The 17,230-nt window shown below is 38.8% G+C and overlaps 1 protein-coding gene across 6 annotated transcripts in view; it reads left to right on the top strand.

Moving 5' to 3' along the window:
* Positions 1-17,230, top strand: part of LOC122811791 — a 188,738-nt gene that overhangs the window by 127,241 nt on the left and 44,267 nt on the right. For 4 of the 6 annotated variants that reach the window (XM_044083896.1, XM_044083868.1, XM_044083860.1 and 1 more), the window contains 3 exons: positions 8,418-8,603; positions 12,274-12,411; positions 14,109-14,294. In XM_044083896.1, coding sequence (XP_043939831.1) covers positions 8,418-8,603; positions 12,274-12,411; positions 14,109-14,294 — 510 coding nt within the window. The remainder of the gene's footprint in view (positions 1-8,417; positions 8,604-12,273; positions 12,412-14,108; positions 14,295-17,230) is intronic. The other 2 variants (XM_044083887.1, XM_044083877.1) reach the window with 2 other exon arrangements.

Below are 17,230 nucleotides of genomic sequence, written 5' to 3'. Positions count from 1 at the left end.
AAAATTTGCATTGGGCACATCCTTTCGCAGCCACCACTGTAACACACTTAGAGAACTTTACTGGCTTGAACTCCCACAACTTCCTCAACTAAATCAACTCTCATTTTCCTGCAAACTAGTAAACTACCCTCATAAGATTCCATCTCTTCAAAACTTACTTCAACCCTACTGCTCCTCTAGACTCTCACACTCAAACAGCAAAGATCTACTTCTTAAAACCAAACCCAAAAACGTGGCAGGAGAAGCTCTGTTCTCCTGTGCCATATCCAAACGATGGAACAACATTCCTCCCTCAATAATCAAGTTACCGTCCTGCGGTCAATTCAAAACCACACTCAAATCTCACCTTAAAAATGCATTTGCTCTGTCCTTGCTCCAGTCTTGACTAACAAACTTCCTATCCAAACAGTACAAATGTTTAGTTTTATCTGCCACTGAACATGCTTTTCAGCTTAATACATAAGTTTTCTTTATGTGTCTCTCTCTAAATTGTTACAAGAGCCTATTGTTCAGTATCTAATTGCTAGTTTTGTTCCTCACTATATAACTATTTACTCTGTTTTATTGAATGTTATGTATATTATATTATATAGGACAGCGCAGTGCTGCAACGACAGCATTGTCGCCTCACGCCAAGAGGTACTGTGGTTAGATTCTCAGCTGGGGTGCCTTCTGTGTGGAGTCTGAATGTCCCTGCATTTGTGTAGGTTTTTTCTGGGTGCTCCAGTTTCCTCCCACAATTCAAAGACATGCATTTGGAGTGTTTCTCCATGGGCTTTCACTGAAAATTGGCTTCATTCCAAGTCAGACTTTCCCGGTCAACAAATGTTAAATAAATAAAAATTAAATATTTTACTTATTGTACTAGTGGAGCTTTTTTCCCGGGTCTCCGCTGAAAAAGGACCTGTGTTCAGTCAGAATTTCCCGTTAAACAAATGTAAAATAAAAAATATAAAATAAAAAATAATGTAACAGCTTAAAAGAATGTTCTGTTAAAGTGATTCATATATAAAAAAGTTTTATTAAGGATTAAATTAACTGTAATACTTGACACTGAATTGCAGTAGTTCTCATTCTTTGAAGGTCCATGAAAGTTACTGACCTTTTTAAATAGAATGTTTCACTGTGCTGAGCTGCGAGTACAAAATGCTAGACGTTCCACAAGACTTGGAGGAGCCCTCAGATACCAGATGATAGCATTATCTTGTTGTAAAATAGAAGTTAAGGAACCACTGCACATATTTTATTGCAGCTTGATTTATTTTGACTTCGATAGCTGACACTGTAGTCTAATTACTTCATTCTGTTTATGTTCTTTTAGATCATTTTGTAGCCAGTTGGGAGGTCAGCAGATCTAGCAGGGTGCTTCAACAACTGTTGACATGTACTAACAAATCACCTCCCTTTAGAAACAATTGTCCTTTTTTAGAAGATTATTTATTTTGTTAACTGGGCTAATAACACTGATCCAGCTGGACCATTTTTATACTCAGTCCAGATATACGGTTAACAACTGTAAAACAAATCAGATAAAAACATATAAAGATACCTTGAAAGTAAATTAGCTACAAAGTGATGTTACAGGAGATGGTATAAACTAGAACACTGACTGAATTTTGTAGTATTTGCAATAATGAAAATTCTTTACTCTATGAGGAAAACATAGGTTTAGCATTAATAGTAATGGATTGAAAAAATTAAAGGATCTCATTCAAGAGTGCAGTCCATCTTGTAAAGGAGCTTTCAACCAAAAAGGGTCTGCTTTACTTTGGAGTCCTCAGTGATAATGTTAAGGCAGTTGCCATTGATTTGACATAATGGTTAAGGTATTCATCTTACAGATGTACAGGTTTTGATTCTGACCTCCAGAAGTTGGTTAAGTTTAAAGTGGCCTTTCAAGGGAGTTAACCTAGTATTTACCTTTGAAAGAAGGAATGAACCATTCTCTCAGTTCTTTGAATGGTATTGGGGATTTCAGCTTAGCCAGTGCCCCACAGTTTAGAATTTTTCATTGATTTCCCAGCTTGATTTAAAAAAAAAGCAGTACTTTCTTCTCACATTAGTGTGTATTTGTCTCTGTCGTTGAATTTTCTGACTTGTTGCAAAAAAGTTTTTTGTTTGACCAATTTTTACTTATAGAGAGTGCATTGTTTCATAACTGCTGTAGGGGAACCTGTGTCAGTTGCCGTAGATCTTGCTTTAGTAATTACAGTTGTGACATAATTGGTATAAATTTTATCTACCATTAACTCTGAAAAGCTCCACATCAAGATCCTGATGAAAATGTTCCCTCATGGTATAAAGTTGTGAGGCATCTAAAACCACATGCTTAGTTGTTACAGTAGTATGTACTCAACAAAAAGACAAGTGACATTCCCGGGAAGCACCGAAGGGAAAGTTGTAAGTTTGTACTTCCTTGTTTGTTGACTAAGCATATGGTATCAGAACTTTGCCATGCTGTCATAGCCGGCCTTAGGCATAGGCCAACTAGGCCTCTGTAGCAGGGGCACTTTTTCAGTGTTTATTTGGTATAAGTATACCAGGATGGGGCACCAGGTGGTTTGGTGGGGGGTGCCGTGGAGCCCTTTTGCCTAGGGCACCAGTCGACCTAAGGCCGCTCCTGCATGCAGTGCAGAGACTTTCCTCATAAAACTTTCAAAGAATGAAACAGATCTTTGTGAACCACTGCAGGATTTATGAGACTGAAGCATAATGTGTGAAGAGGGGACCATTCTCAATGATTATTTTATCTTTGAGGTCGGCTTTCTAAATGTTAAGAGAAGCATCCACAGTCAGAAACAAGCCCTGTCCTTGGGCATAGATCTTCCCTGGATGAAGCCAAACATCCATTTAAATTGTAATAAATACCCAAATCTATTACATGTTGGGAAAAAAGTAAGTGTAACTTAGGCATACCTGATGAAAATAAATATATGTTGCACATCATCTACCACTGAGTAAGGTCTTTTATTGAGAGTTTTGTTCCCACATCTGAAACTAAAGAAACTTTGAGTGGGTTGACCAGTGCCTACAAATGGAACTCCAAGGGTACAGGATCTAATGCTACCATTGGAAGTAATTTTACCTCCTTAACCAAGAACACAAGTTTGTTAGAATTACAGACTTTATATCTAAATAAATATGTATATCATATGAATTATAATTTACCTGATACTAATGTAAGATTCATTACTTTGTAAAATATTAAAAATATAATATACCCCGTAGTACACTCTGAGTAAAAGTGAGTATCCCTCACCAGTCCTCTATAACCTTTAACCATATTAATCAAATTTCTATTTACATTGCAGTGTAAAGATCATATGTATAAAGATCAGACATTCTGCTTAACTTTTCCACTCAGTTAACATAAATCTGTGTCCGATTAATATTTGAGTAGATAAAATTGTATGCCCCACCTCTGCCTCCATACAGGCTGTAGTAATAGGCAGTATAGCATATCATATAGAGTGTTGTCAGAACACAGAAACCAAGTTTCTTAAACACCACATGTGTGATTTTGCTAAAATGTCAATAAGTACACCAAATCAGGCAGTTGATTTTTCATACTGCTAGCAATAGAGTCAGCTTAATGTATTCTGGATTACAGTTCATTAGGTTGGAATGTCTAACAAATTAATTTTGGCTAAATAAGGCACTATGGGGGCAGAAAAGATCATAGATAATATGTGGAAGCCCTATTTAAGGAGAGCGAGAGTTGAGAGCCACTTTTGGTAAAGCAGGCTGGATTGTCATTCATAACCTTACCTGCTGGCACACATTGGATTGCCCTGGAATGGTACCAGTTAATAAGTCAATTTTTGTGAGCAAGACACTGCTTGAAACAAATGTCTTGCATGCAATTTATATATATATATATATATATATATATATATATATATATATATATATATATATGTGTGTGTGTGTGTGTGTGTGTGTGTGTGTGTGTGTGTGTGTGTGTATATGTATGTATGTATGTGTGTGTGTGTGTGTGTGTGTATATATATATATATATTTATTTATATATGTGTATATATATATATATATATATATATATATATATATATATATATATATATATATATATATATATATATATATATATATATATATATATATATATATATATATATATATATATGTGTGTGTATGTGTGTGTCTGTGTGTGTATATGTATATATATATATATATATATATATATATATATATATATATATATATATATATGAAAAAACAACACGAACAGATCCCAAGATGTGATATCAGCAAAACAAACCCAGCTGGAAGATACTGCCAAAACTCCACTTCTAGTAATTCAAAAGCCAACGAAACTCCAAAAGAAGCACGATGTTAATAGTACAAAATCTTTTCCTTTATTGGCGTTAGCGCTTTCACAGCTGTCCCTGCTTCATCAGGCGTTACAAACGAACAGTTATCTTGCATCATTATATAACAGATTTAAGACACATCACTTCCTGATCTAATGACATCATTTCCTTGTAAATTAAAGAGCCATACACTCAAATGAAGCAGCAAAGATCTTCCGTAAATCATTTACGAGCACAATAAACATATCAAACTAAGCATTGTCAAAAATAGCAAAATAAAATTCCTATCAAAACACACAACATATATACGTGGATATTCACTTAAAAACACATTGTAAAACGAGATAAAAATAAAACATTCCCAAATAGCCCTTGTAGTACTATCATTTCATACTAGAAGAATTCCAATATTAGCCTACCATTTAGAGACTCTCAGTAGCGCATCATATCGCATAATCAATCCCAAATGGTACCCACATTAAAACCATTATAGAATGATAAAACGCTCCCAGGCAGACCCTACAATACTATCATAATATACTACATAAATCTATTGCCAGTCTGCCGTTTAACTATTCAAACTGTAGGAGGCACACTATACCTAACTGTCATATTCTAAATGATATTTATATTGAATCCTGTATATAACATCATGCCAATACTAGCCTGAATAGATATATTGACCCTTTAAAATAATTAAAATATATACTTAAATCGATACTATACATATATCAAGCACTAAACATCAAATAGAATCTATCATTTAATGGATCTATTCTTCAAGTATGGTCTCAAAGGGACGGAGTCATTAAGACCTCTCCCCCTGTGAGCAGCAAGACGTAGAATCCACTCAGTCTCTGATAATTCAGTTTGATTAACTAGGTCCCCCCCCCTTAGATTCTCTCTCTGGATATGTAACACTTGAAACATAAAAGTATGTTGATTAAACTGCAGCATATGTCTGGAAATTGCACTACAACTATCCTGTCTGTTGAAACAATACAAGTGGTCGAATCGTTCTCTCAGAGAACGATTGGTCTTACCCACATAAAACATAAAACATCTCTGGCAGGTAGCTACATACACAAGATTCCTAGTATTACAGTCTGCCCGGCACCTAATCTGCCAGAGTTTACCATCGTTGGAATTCCTGAAGAATCTAGACAGGTCCACATAAGAACATTGAGGGCAAGAACCACACCTTCTGGTTCCTAGATCAATTACTGAATTATTCAGCACATTCAAATTAGGAAAACACAGCTGCTGTTTTAGACTCTTAGAGTTATTAAAAACATATTGTGGACAATTCCCTACAATCTTACAAACTTCCTTGTCCACAGTTAAAATATTCCAATTGTTTGTTATTGCCTTTTGAATGATCTCCAGATTCTTAACATACGGTATGGCTATACGCTGTGTATTGCCAATGTCACAGGACTTCCTCTTATATACATACTCATGATCTGAATAGTAGGGCTTACCCCTACTATCCCTCAGCTTAACCACATCATTACAAACCTTCTCAACTACTGTATGATCATAACCCCTCCTGCATACATCACTACTCAATTTACTTAGTTCCTGATGAAAAGAAACATCATTGGAACAAAGTCTAGAAATCCTCAGACCTTGTCCTTTAACTACATTAGCGAAAGTTCTGGGATGATGCATGCTATCCGCTTGCAGAAATGATGTTCTATGGCATTTCTTCCTAAAAACATTGGTATTGTAAAAACTACCTTCACAGGTTATAGTGACATCTAAAAAATCGATGGATTTGTTGAATAATCCATCGTAAATTTGAGGAAACAATTCAACCCATTAACATGTTCAAGGAAGGAACTCAATTCGGCACCTGTTCCCTGCCATAGGAGAAAGAGGTCGTCCACAAAGCGTCTATAGAAGACGACCTGCGGATGAACTAATAAGACCTCTCTCTCCCAGGATGCCAATACGAGATTGGCATACGTATGCACAACTGGTGCCCATCGCCACACCAGTACATTGCCGATATAATCTGTCTGAAAAGATGAAAAAATTGTTGTCAAGTACTGTCTCAAGGAGTAGAGTCAAAAAATCAACATCAGTGATCGACAGAGTTTCACACAACAAATCTTTAACCATGGCAATACCATCAATGTTAGGTATGCAAGTAAATAAGGAAACTACATCTAGAGTTACCATAAGAAGAGTCTCCACATTACCAAAATCTTGGACAAACTTATAAAGGTCAGTTAAAAAATGTCCAGTGTCCCTTAAGACATGCTGAAACCTATTAAGTGTGTTCCTCAGCCTATTGTCCAGGTAAATGGACAAGGGTTGCGTAATCCATCCTTCCCCTGCAACAATAGGCCTAAAAGGAGGATTACTTGCATTCTTATGGACCTTGGGTAGTCCATTTATGGAAGGTATTACAGGATGTTCAACCTTAAAATAATCATACAGATCTGATGTCAAAAGGCCTAAAGACTTACATTCAAGTAACATGTCACATATCATAGAACATGCTTTTTCCACATCTAACATAGTTACTTCAGTATAAGCATCAGTGGAGAGCATATTGTTCATAGAGTCAATATAAAAGTCTCTGTCCAGAACAACTATTAGTCCACCTTTATCTGCTGGACGTACAATAATACGATCGATTTTTTAGATGTCACTATAGGTGATAGTATTGTAGGGTCTGCCTGGGAGCACATTCATGGTAGATAAATTAGGAAAACACAGCTGCTGTTTTAGACTCTTAGAGTTATTAAAAACATATTGTGGACAATTCCCTACAATCTTACAAACTTCCTTGTCCACAGTTAAAATATTCCAATTGTTTGTTATTGCCTTTTGAATTATCTCCAGATTCTTAACATACGGTATGGCTATACGCTGTGTATTGCCAATGTCACAGGACTTCCTCTTATATACATACTCATGATCTGAATAGTAGGGCTTACCCCTACTATCCCTCAGCTTAACCACATCATTACAAACCATATATGTTAAAATCCCATGCTGCTTTGACTTGTTAGAGCATTAGGTTAGTTCAGAGGTTTGTTGTGGTAAGGGTGCAGAGCTCAGCTCCCCTTTTAGAGCCTTTAACGCACCCTATGTGATAGCTTCCCAGCTGTGTATTGAATCCCAACTACACATGTTATTTATTTTATTTTGTATTTTTACTTGTGCCACTAAGGCATAAGAAAAAGAGTTCTCCCTGGTGTGTAGTGTTTCCCTCCATTCCTTTATGTTTAAATGCTGTTATGGCACAAGAAGTTAAGATATCCCTGGTGTTAAGTGCTCCCCTGACCAATATCTGTTAAGATATTCCTGATGTCTAATGTTTCCCATGTGACCAGCATCTAAAATGTACCTGATGTCTAGTGTCCCCCCATGGCTATGAAGATATCCCTGGTAGCTACTTCTTTCCCAAACCAGTGCTGCAGTCTTGGCTATTTAACCTATGGGTGTGTGGGTGGAAGAGTGATAGCCACCCCAACTGAACAGTCACTGTACACACATATCTGAGTGCTACCTACGTGGTGGCATTCATGCACACACACACACACACACACACACACACACACACACACATCTACCTACCTTACCCTCACTACACCCCTACTACTATCTCCTAGGCAGACACACACACTCGCACATGCAGCCCCTGACATACATTCATGTACCCATCCCCTGTCATTACTTTACCACTAAACTACCCTGCACTTAACTCTTCTGTGAAGGATGAGCAGTCTTTTGGCTGTGTTCATTACATCAAGCAGCCATGTGCAGCCTTGCAAAGTTATGCAGCCGAGCCATATCATGAATCACTTGGCTGCATAAATGCTGTACTACAGTCAGTTCTCGGAGAGGGCACACAGCTAAATAGCATATGACTCTCCCCAGACTGTCTCCTTAGTATCTAGAATGGGTGTGGAGACAGCCTACCTCTGTGCTGCTTGTCTTAATGTAAAAGGACCAGTGTAGGGCTATCCATGAACTCTAAATGTTTACTGTGATGTGTATACATTTTGTAATGACAATTTATTGCTGTTCGGTATTTGAACTTTACTAAAGACTACTTTGATTTTTTTGCAGGTTGAAATTAATGGCAAGGCAATATCTGATGAGACAGAAAAGGAAATGCTTGCCATGGTGGACAGAGAAACGGAATGTACTCCAGAGGTGAGCTGCACAGAAACAGAGACCATGTCAAAGGTAAGGTACAGGGAAAAAGAATCCATGGTAGATGTAAAGAACAGAGGAGGTGAAACCATTTCAGAGGTAGTCTTTTTTTACCTTCCATTTTTACAGCTTTATCACTGTAGACCTGTTTTTTTTTATTACATTACCCACATTGTGTATTAATAAGTCTTTTTTTTCAGTTTACAACTAACAAACTATGTATATTTGCATTTAGATGTTTGGCTGTAATATGAAGTACATAGTATGTGTAAATGTCAATACTGATTACTATTCATTGGTCTCCATGAAGCTGTAGGGAATCCACTCCCACAACATTGAGGGTGTTTAATGTACCAGTGTTGGGGAGCTAGAGCTGCAATAAAAAAATTGTAATGGAATATATTTTCAAAGCATAAGTGGTACTGATAAATATGCCTCCTTTTTTTGAAAGGGGTACTTCATCAGGTAAAATAGTAAGTTAAAAATGCTACAATTTTTAAAAGTGATTAACATTCCATTAAGCACTTAGTGTAATGCTAAACTTAAATGCTCAGCAGTCCATAGCCTTTGATGTTCTGTCCAGTTTATCATCTTTTTTGGTTAGAGATTTCTGTCTTTCCTGAGTGTCTCACTCTACCATGATGAGAGTAGAAAGTACTGAAAGATCCCAAAGACTTGGAAGACCCTACATGCAGCATAAGACAGCTGTCTTTTGTTCTAAAGTAGATGTCAAGAAACTACTGCAGAGATCTTATTGCATGTTGATTTTCTACATTTTTCCCCTGAGAACACTGCTGTCTATGCGGAATTGTTCATGGAAACCGTACATAATCATACTAACAGCTGCATGGAGACAGCTGTACCTGTCTGAAACAAGTGCAGGACTAACTCAAAAAGCAAACCACCCTGGTGGAATCCAAACATCATTAGGTTGTACAGCAAAAGGAAGAAAATTATATGAGGTGTAATACCCAGCAGGGTACAAACTTCCTCATCAAGCAAATCAAGCAAATTGTGGGGCTTATCAACTCTACCAAAGCCAAATTTAAGGTGAAAACTAGTCTAACCAGACTAATGACAATCACAAGACTTTCTTCAGCTGTGTCTGCATCTAAAGGGCAATGCATAAAAATATACTGAATTGTAAATGGAGCCACCCATACTGACCCAAAAGATATAGCAAATATACTGGCCAACAAATCTAGCTCCAATTTTACTCCCCTCTCCCCCTAACAACCCTCAGGAAATATCCACAACAATGACTCCACTATCTCTAGGGAACATGCCCTCAATGCACTTTCCAAGGCCAAGAATGCTGCATTCTTGGGCCCCAGTAATGTCTTTGGATGCCTCCTTTGTAGCAGCAATCATGAATTGTCGGACTCACTAGAATCACTATTTAACCACAGCATCCAAACAGGCTTCATGCCAAATAAATGGAGGACTGCAACAGTAATCTCACTGCACAAGGGCAGGCCATCCTCAGACGGAACTATCAGCCCATAAAGCTGACTAGTCTAATATGCAAAGCCATGGAAAAAATAATCCTGGATATTTTAAATGACAGTATAGGAAACCAACATACGCTAAATACAACTCAGTTTGGCTCCATCAAGGGCAGTTCATGACTTCTTCAAGAAGGTCACCAAAGCAATGGATGAGGGCAAGATACTGCACACTGCCTATCTTAACTTGGCCAAGGTATTCGACACAATACCCCACTCAGGTATTGCAAATAAACTCGCCAAATTATAGGTATTAACCCTACGTCTCCTGCCAGATAGCCAACTAGTTCACTGAAAGGACCCAAGAAGTCAGGATAGGGAAGTCTACTTAGTCTATTTCCACAAAAATGCTGGTCATTAGTGGAGTGCCTCAGGGCTCAGTGCTGGGGCTGCTCCTGTTTGGCATCTCCTTCACTGATATCAGAGGCCTCTGATTCTCCAAGTTTCCAGACAACTACAAATTAGGTACAGTCTTTGTATCCCCGAAGACACAAATGTCATCCAAGAAGGCCTGAGACTGACTAATTACCAGTGCCCAAGTCATGGTCTAAAACAGTTTCGGTAAACAGCCACCCCTGCAAATTTCATTAATAATACACCATTAAGAGTTGATTAACAGTAGACCTAGTAGTCACAGGTTTGGGAATGTATGTAGACAGCGACTTGGCCTTTGACAATTATGCATCCATAGTAGCAGGAATATCATTCTGTGTTTCACAGCTTATAAGCAAGGGTATTGCACCTAGTTTCAACAGAGTTATTGTATTAATGTAAACTGTTCTTAGGAGACCATTCATTGAGTACAATGTCCCATTTAGTGTGTACGTGACCAGGCACATGGAACAGTTGGAATGTCCACATAAGCTCCTCACAAAAAAGAATACATTGTTTAGAAAACAAGTTCTTTATGGACTTCCTGAAAGCCTTACCATTATACTTGGTGTCCTATAGGTTGCTGAGAGGCAAATATGCCTGACCTATAAAGTATCCTCTGATCTAGCCTTAATGGACCTGTTGCATATTCACAAACAAATAGCATCAGAAACACCCAATTCAGGGACGTAAACTTTACCTGCAACATAAATAAGAAATGCTGGAGGGGACATGTATGTGTCTCGGAGGCTATCCCTTCTTAAGAACAGGCTTCCTATCGATGTGAGGCAAAACCTGTATCACTGGATGGGGAATCATAAATATACTCCAGGTCTGGTACCTATATCTCTGTTAAAGAGAGTGTAAGCTTGTAAATGGTTGACCACTCAAGTCTGTTTATATATCTCCACAAAATGTATGGTACCAATACCTCTCTAATAATTCTGGGAAACATGGCCCTTTAGAGCTATTAGCCTGGCATTGTCCTATGATCCTATTCAACATATGGCTTGCATACTTGTGTATGTGAGAACCTGCTACTCTTCCTCTGTGGGTGTGTATGTTCCCTGTCACTTGCCCTGTGATGGCTACCTCACAGCTATGTCTTGGTAGAGCCACATGCTTGCATCTAGAATATACACTGCATTCCAGCCACTTCTGCAGTAGGTATTGACATTGCAGTGGAATGGGCCACTTCACTCCCTTCCGCTGTGACAGGAGGTTATATTGTTTGTTGACTGCTTCTTCTCCCAGCTGTTCCAGCACTTGAGCATGTAGTTAGTCTCAGGTGATGGGAATCATAATGAGATTTTCACTCTTCTACATCCAGGAGCTGGACAGGTAGGTTGATTTAATTTTAACTTTAACAACCAATGCAGTTCATGCTTTCTCACTGCGATCTATCTACTACATCCTGTAGCCAGCCATGAGGGCAGCAGATCTAGCAGAGTACTTTCTGCAAACCATTGTTCTTTTCCAGCAGGTTACGTCTGCTGTAGAAACCCTTGGCCCCTTCAGGTGATTTCATTTAGCAGGTGAGTTTGTAGCAAATAACAGTCTTTAGACAAAAAGGGTCTGCTTTTCAGAGCTTTCACTGATAATGTCAAGAGAGCTCTTCTAAATTGTAGTGTGAAACCTTCTCTCAGCTCTTTTGTATGTCATTGTGGTTAGAGCACAGCTAATGTCCCCACCATAATTAGAGAATAGTAGATCAGCCCCTACGTGAGGTACAAGGTTACTTCCTACTCTCAGGATGTGACTGGGAATCTCAGTGTGAAGAGAAGTATAATTAATGTACAAGTCTTGTAGCACTATTATGGTAACCTTAAAATGTGGCACATAATACTGAACTTAAATGTGGCTTCTCAAGATTTGCATGATTTTTTTTTAAGGCTGAAAAACTACTTGGTCCAATTTTCACAAAAAATGGGAAGAATCCTGTGTTGGAGTTGAATGACTGGAGAAAATGTCTAAAATATGAAGTACTGTCTGAATCTGGTGCCTGTCATAATAAGCATTTTATCATTCAGGTAATTTATGTATGTTTACCACTTGTTTTCTGATTTTTATTTTTACATATTTACATTTTGTCATGCACCCTTTGAATTGAGGATCCATAGGCCATCTCTGCTGAGGCCCCTTCCAGTTGCTTCTTATGATTCCTGAAGTTTGTCGCCAACACGTCTTAAAGAAAAAAGTCTGTCTTGCATGTGACATTTTCCATTTCTTTGATATCCTTTCAGAGAGTCTCTTGATATTTCTGCCAACACCAGTTAAGTTGACAGGGTTCTGCTACCCTTCAACATGTGCTTTATGCCAGCATTAGGGAGGCGTAGGAGCTTCATCTTTGGGTGGGGTCGGGGATGGGGGACTTCAGCACAGCATTCTTGACTGTTTGCCTGATCACCTTGTCTAGCAGGAGACCTTCCTGTCTTGGTAGCAATAGATCCTTTACAGATTACATTCGGGTTGGTCCTTTTCATCGTATCATTTTATTTCTTGACTGCCCTCTACACCACCTTAATAATAGGTGCTAACTCTAACCCTGTCCCCAATACTAACTTTACACTTTATCTTAAAAGAGCTTCCTATAAGGCTACCAATACATAAGACATACTTGGACACACACACATGCATCAGCACACACTACCAAAACAACATCTAACCCCTTCTTAAAATAGACATACTCACAGTCAAACACATGACATCTATCCCATTACCTAACACCTACCCTAAATCTGACAAATACATGTACACTCTCACCCTTACCTAACCCCTACCATAAATCTGACAAATACATGTACACTCTCAACCCTTCAAAACCAACTTACTTGTCTCAGTGAAACATACCATTGTTTGACTGTATGAATTTTTTCAACAGTTTCTACCACCCTTTGCATTTGTTAAGCAAATGTATGCTCAACAAACAAAGGGGAACCATGTGTGTGTGTGTGTGTGTGTGTGTGTGTGTGTGTGTGTGTGTGTGTACACACACACACTCTATATGTATATGTGTATATATGTATATATATATATATATATATATATATATATATATATATATCATGTATATGTATGTATGCTCATTTGTTTATATGGTGAGAGATAATTTTCTATATCATTTTTCTTTCCTTCTACATGTAATATGTCTGTATGTCTACGTATTTATATAAAGGAGTATAGATAACACACACACACACACACACACACACACACACACACACACACACACACACACACACACACACACACTATATTTTAAATATGACATGTTGTAGACAAATTGAAAATTCCTACATAGATTGAAAGGTGAGAAATGTATAGTTATAATTAATAAAGTTTCTACCAGTAAGAATTAGAGTAAGGATTATAATTAAGCTGGCAAAATGCATTTGTCTACATAGAAGCCTCTTTACAGAATTATAAGAGATGGAAAAGAGAGTTCAGAATAAATTGCACTGTTTAATTTCCAACACTTTGAGGTCACCAAAGACTGGTGGAGTGTCCAGCAACCTCTGAAAAGATTAAGTGTTTTGCTTTTATGTGCAAATGAATTGAAACCAAGTAACCTCCCTGACAGAAGAGAAAGAGAAAAGTCCATGGGGTCCTGCCCAGAGTATATCTAGGTGGTATGCATACCACCTTGGTTCTCCCCTAAACATAGGTCATATAAATAAATAACATGTGATTTTTGAAGTTTACCAAATATTACTTTGGTATTTAACAGGTTGAAATCGATGGGCAGATGTTCACTGGTGAAGGGCCAAATAAGAAAACAGCGAAGGCACAAGCTGCACTGGTTGCACTTGAGACACTCTTCCTACACGATGATGTCCAACCTGCTAACGGTGATAAGAAGGAAATGGCTCCTGCAGTGGAAAGAACAGCAGAAGCAATAGAAACAGTGTCAGAGGTGACTTTGTAAAAATCTTTCTTTTGTTGTTATAGCTGTATCAGTAATGGAAGACCTGTTTTTTGCTTTATATAGGTCCATAGTAAGTACTAGGCTACTTACCCTTGAGGGCCATTTTAAGCCTAGCTAATTTCCTTCACAGGTGAAAATCAAGCCCTGTACCTTGTGTCTTTAAGTACTAGGCTAACTGCCCTTGGGGGTCATTTGAAACCTAGCTAATTTCCTTCACAGGTGAGAATCAAACTCTGTACCTATGTCTGTGAGGTAAACGCCTTAACCATTATGCCAACCCCCAAAGTATCCAGAAGTATATATAAAAACCTGTACAGAGTTACATGACCAGTAATAGCTTAGATATTTATACATAGTTTTGTGTCTCTCTAGCATGCAGTGTGTAATCAGTTTACTTGGTGACCTTGTTTGCCCTAAATGGATCTGCAAGTAAGTAAAGGGTTTCAGCTGTAGAACCAAATGATGTATGCTGTGGCAGTACAATCTCCCAACTGTCCACATTTTTCACAGAATGGCCAGATTTTTGACTCCTATTTTTAGTCTGTTCCAAGAACACTTGTGGTTTACTTGCAAATCATTAAGGATTGAAGTCACTAAATAGACACAAGTTTGAGTTTCAGACTTCATGTCCTTCAAAAATGCATGATGGTGCAAATCATATTATTCCATATACTGAGATTATAAGAGCAATATTTAACATTTTACACTCACTGGTTTAGGGCCTTTGTTCCCCCCACAGCTCTTAGTTGTGTTCAGATTTCTTGCATTTAGAGTTTGAGAGTTATGTATAGCAGATGTTAGTAAACTTGCTCTGCAAGGCAAAACATGATAGATTGAACATGTTAACAGCCTAAGCTGCAAAACAGAGGTACCGATAAATGTTTCTTTTGTGTGTGGGGGGTGTTCCCATGGATAAGGTAACAGCTTTAAAAATACACTTTTAAAGTAATTCATATAGAAATGAGTTAAGCATTAAGTGTAATGCGGAGGTGGTGCTGCGGTAGCGTTGTCGCCTCACAGTAAAACGCTGTCCGGTTCAATTCTCAGCTAGAGCGTCTTCTGCGTGGAGACGTGAGTGAATGGGTGTATGTTGAAGGTTGTGCGTCAGGCCTGGCAAGCCAGTATGTAAAAATCAACTGCCAATCATTAGCAGACCGGAGTTCCGCTGTGGCGACCCCTAACCGGGAAAAGCCGAAAGAAACAAACAAACTGAATACTGGTACACAGCATTTCTTGTCTTTTGAAGACTTCCACACATAGAAACACAAAAACATTCACGGAGGCTCTCAATAATAATCTCCTCAAGCAACAGAGACATCTAAAGTAGAAACGCAAGCAACCTCCACCCCCCAACACAACCCAAATGAGACATAGCCCACAGACTCAGTGTGTCGCTCAATCACAGCTCATAATGCAAAACAACGTACCCAACACACTAGTCATATGTGACGCTATAGTCAGGCACACTGATGTCCCACTCATCAGGCTAAACAAGGAGAAGGTTACTGTCAGCTGCCTGTCCGGTGCCAGGATCCGCCAAATAACCCATGCACTCAGGTCACTCCACAACAAGTACAAATATGACTCTGTCATTGTCCATGTTGGTGTGAATGACCTGAGATGTACCTCCCTGGACTACATGAAAAGAGATATGGAAGAGCTCTCCAATCTTGTAGCCCAGGCAGGTATGGCCCTAGCCCTGAGTAGCATCCTGCCATCGCCCAGAATGATACCGCAGTACAATGACAAAATGATTGACTTCAGCAATTGGCTAAGTTTCTGGTGTCATTCTAAGGGGATCCAGTATCTGTCTGCCTGGGACGACATGATCGACAGATCATGATGCTTTGCCAGAGATGGCCTGCACCTGTCACCCCTGGGATTCTGGATACTGGCTAAGGCTCTTGCCGCCCCTATAGTGCCTTTTTAGGCAAGGTTCAAATGATAAATTCACCACCGTAACAGGAACTGGCAAGCAAAAACTGAGGGTAATGCTACTCAGTGCTAGAAGTCTAAATCTCAAAATGCACTTCCTCAAGCCACTCCTTAAAATGAAGAACATTGATATCTGTGCAGTGACTGAGACCTGGTTCAAGGCTCCCAGAGAGCACCCCTGCATTACGAGGCTATAACCCCTACCACACTTTTCGTCCATCTAACCTGGACTGGAATACCAAAGGCGGAGGTGTGTCCATATTCTTTAAGGATAGCCAAACCTCCAGGCTAGTTGCTCAGCATAATGCATCCGAGGTTATCCAAGTGCAACTAACTTGGGGCAAAACTGCAATCCAAATTGTAGCTTGCTACAGATCCCCCATCATGCCTCAGGATTCCCACTCATCTTTTCTTGATATACTGGGAAAATATTAGGGTTCAACTAAACACACTAATAATGGGCGATTTCAACTACCCCACCATTAACTGGGAAAACTACTCCTGTACCAACTCTTTCGCTCAACACTTTCTGGAATTCATATATTCCAATGCCCTGGATCAATTTATCCACACCTCCACCAGGGCAACAATACCCTAGACCTAGTCATTACCAACATGAGTGACTGGTGTTCCACACCTGAAGTCAACTCCTTGTTGGTCCGATCCTACCATAAGCTAATCACCCTAGATATCCACATCCTGCTCCCACCCCCCATTAAGGAAACCACGGTAAAAAATTTCTCCATAGCCAACTTCATGCTTCTTAAGACAGAAGTGGTGAACTTCATGACACCCATGCAGATGGACAATACTGTTGCAACTGCTGAATCCTACACAAATGCACTCTATAAGCACTTACACAAGTGCATTGATCATGCTATCCCAAACAGAACCAAGACGCTATCCTCCAAAAAAAGGAAGCCAATCTAGTGGTCCCCTGCCATAAACAAACTGTACAGTAGAAGGAAGAAACTGCTGCAAAAGAGAGT

This window comes from Protopterus annectens, chromosome 1.part1 (assembly GCF_019279795.1).
Source record: "Protopterus annectens isolate FY-2018-M chromosome 1.part1, PAN1.0, whole genome shotgun sequence".
NCBI classification, from domain to species: Eukaryota; Metazoa; Chordata; order Ceratodontiformes; family Protopteridae; genus Protopterus; species Protopterus annectens.
The sequence above is the reverse complement of the archived record's forward strand: the minus strand, read 5'-3'. Positions and strand labels throughout refer to the sequence as shown.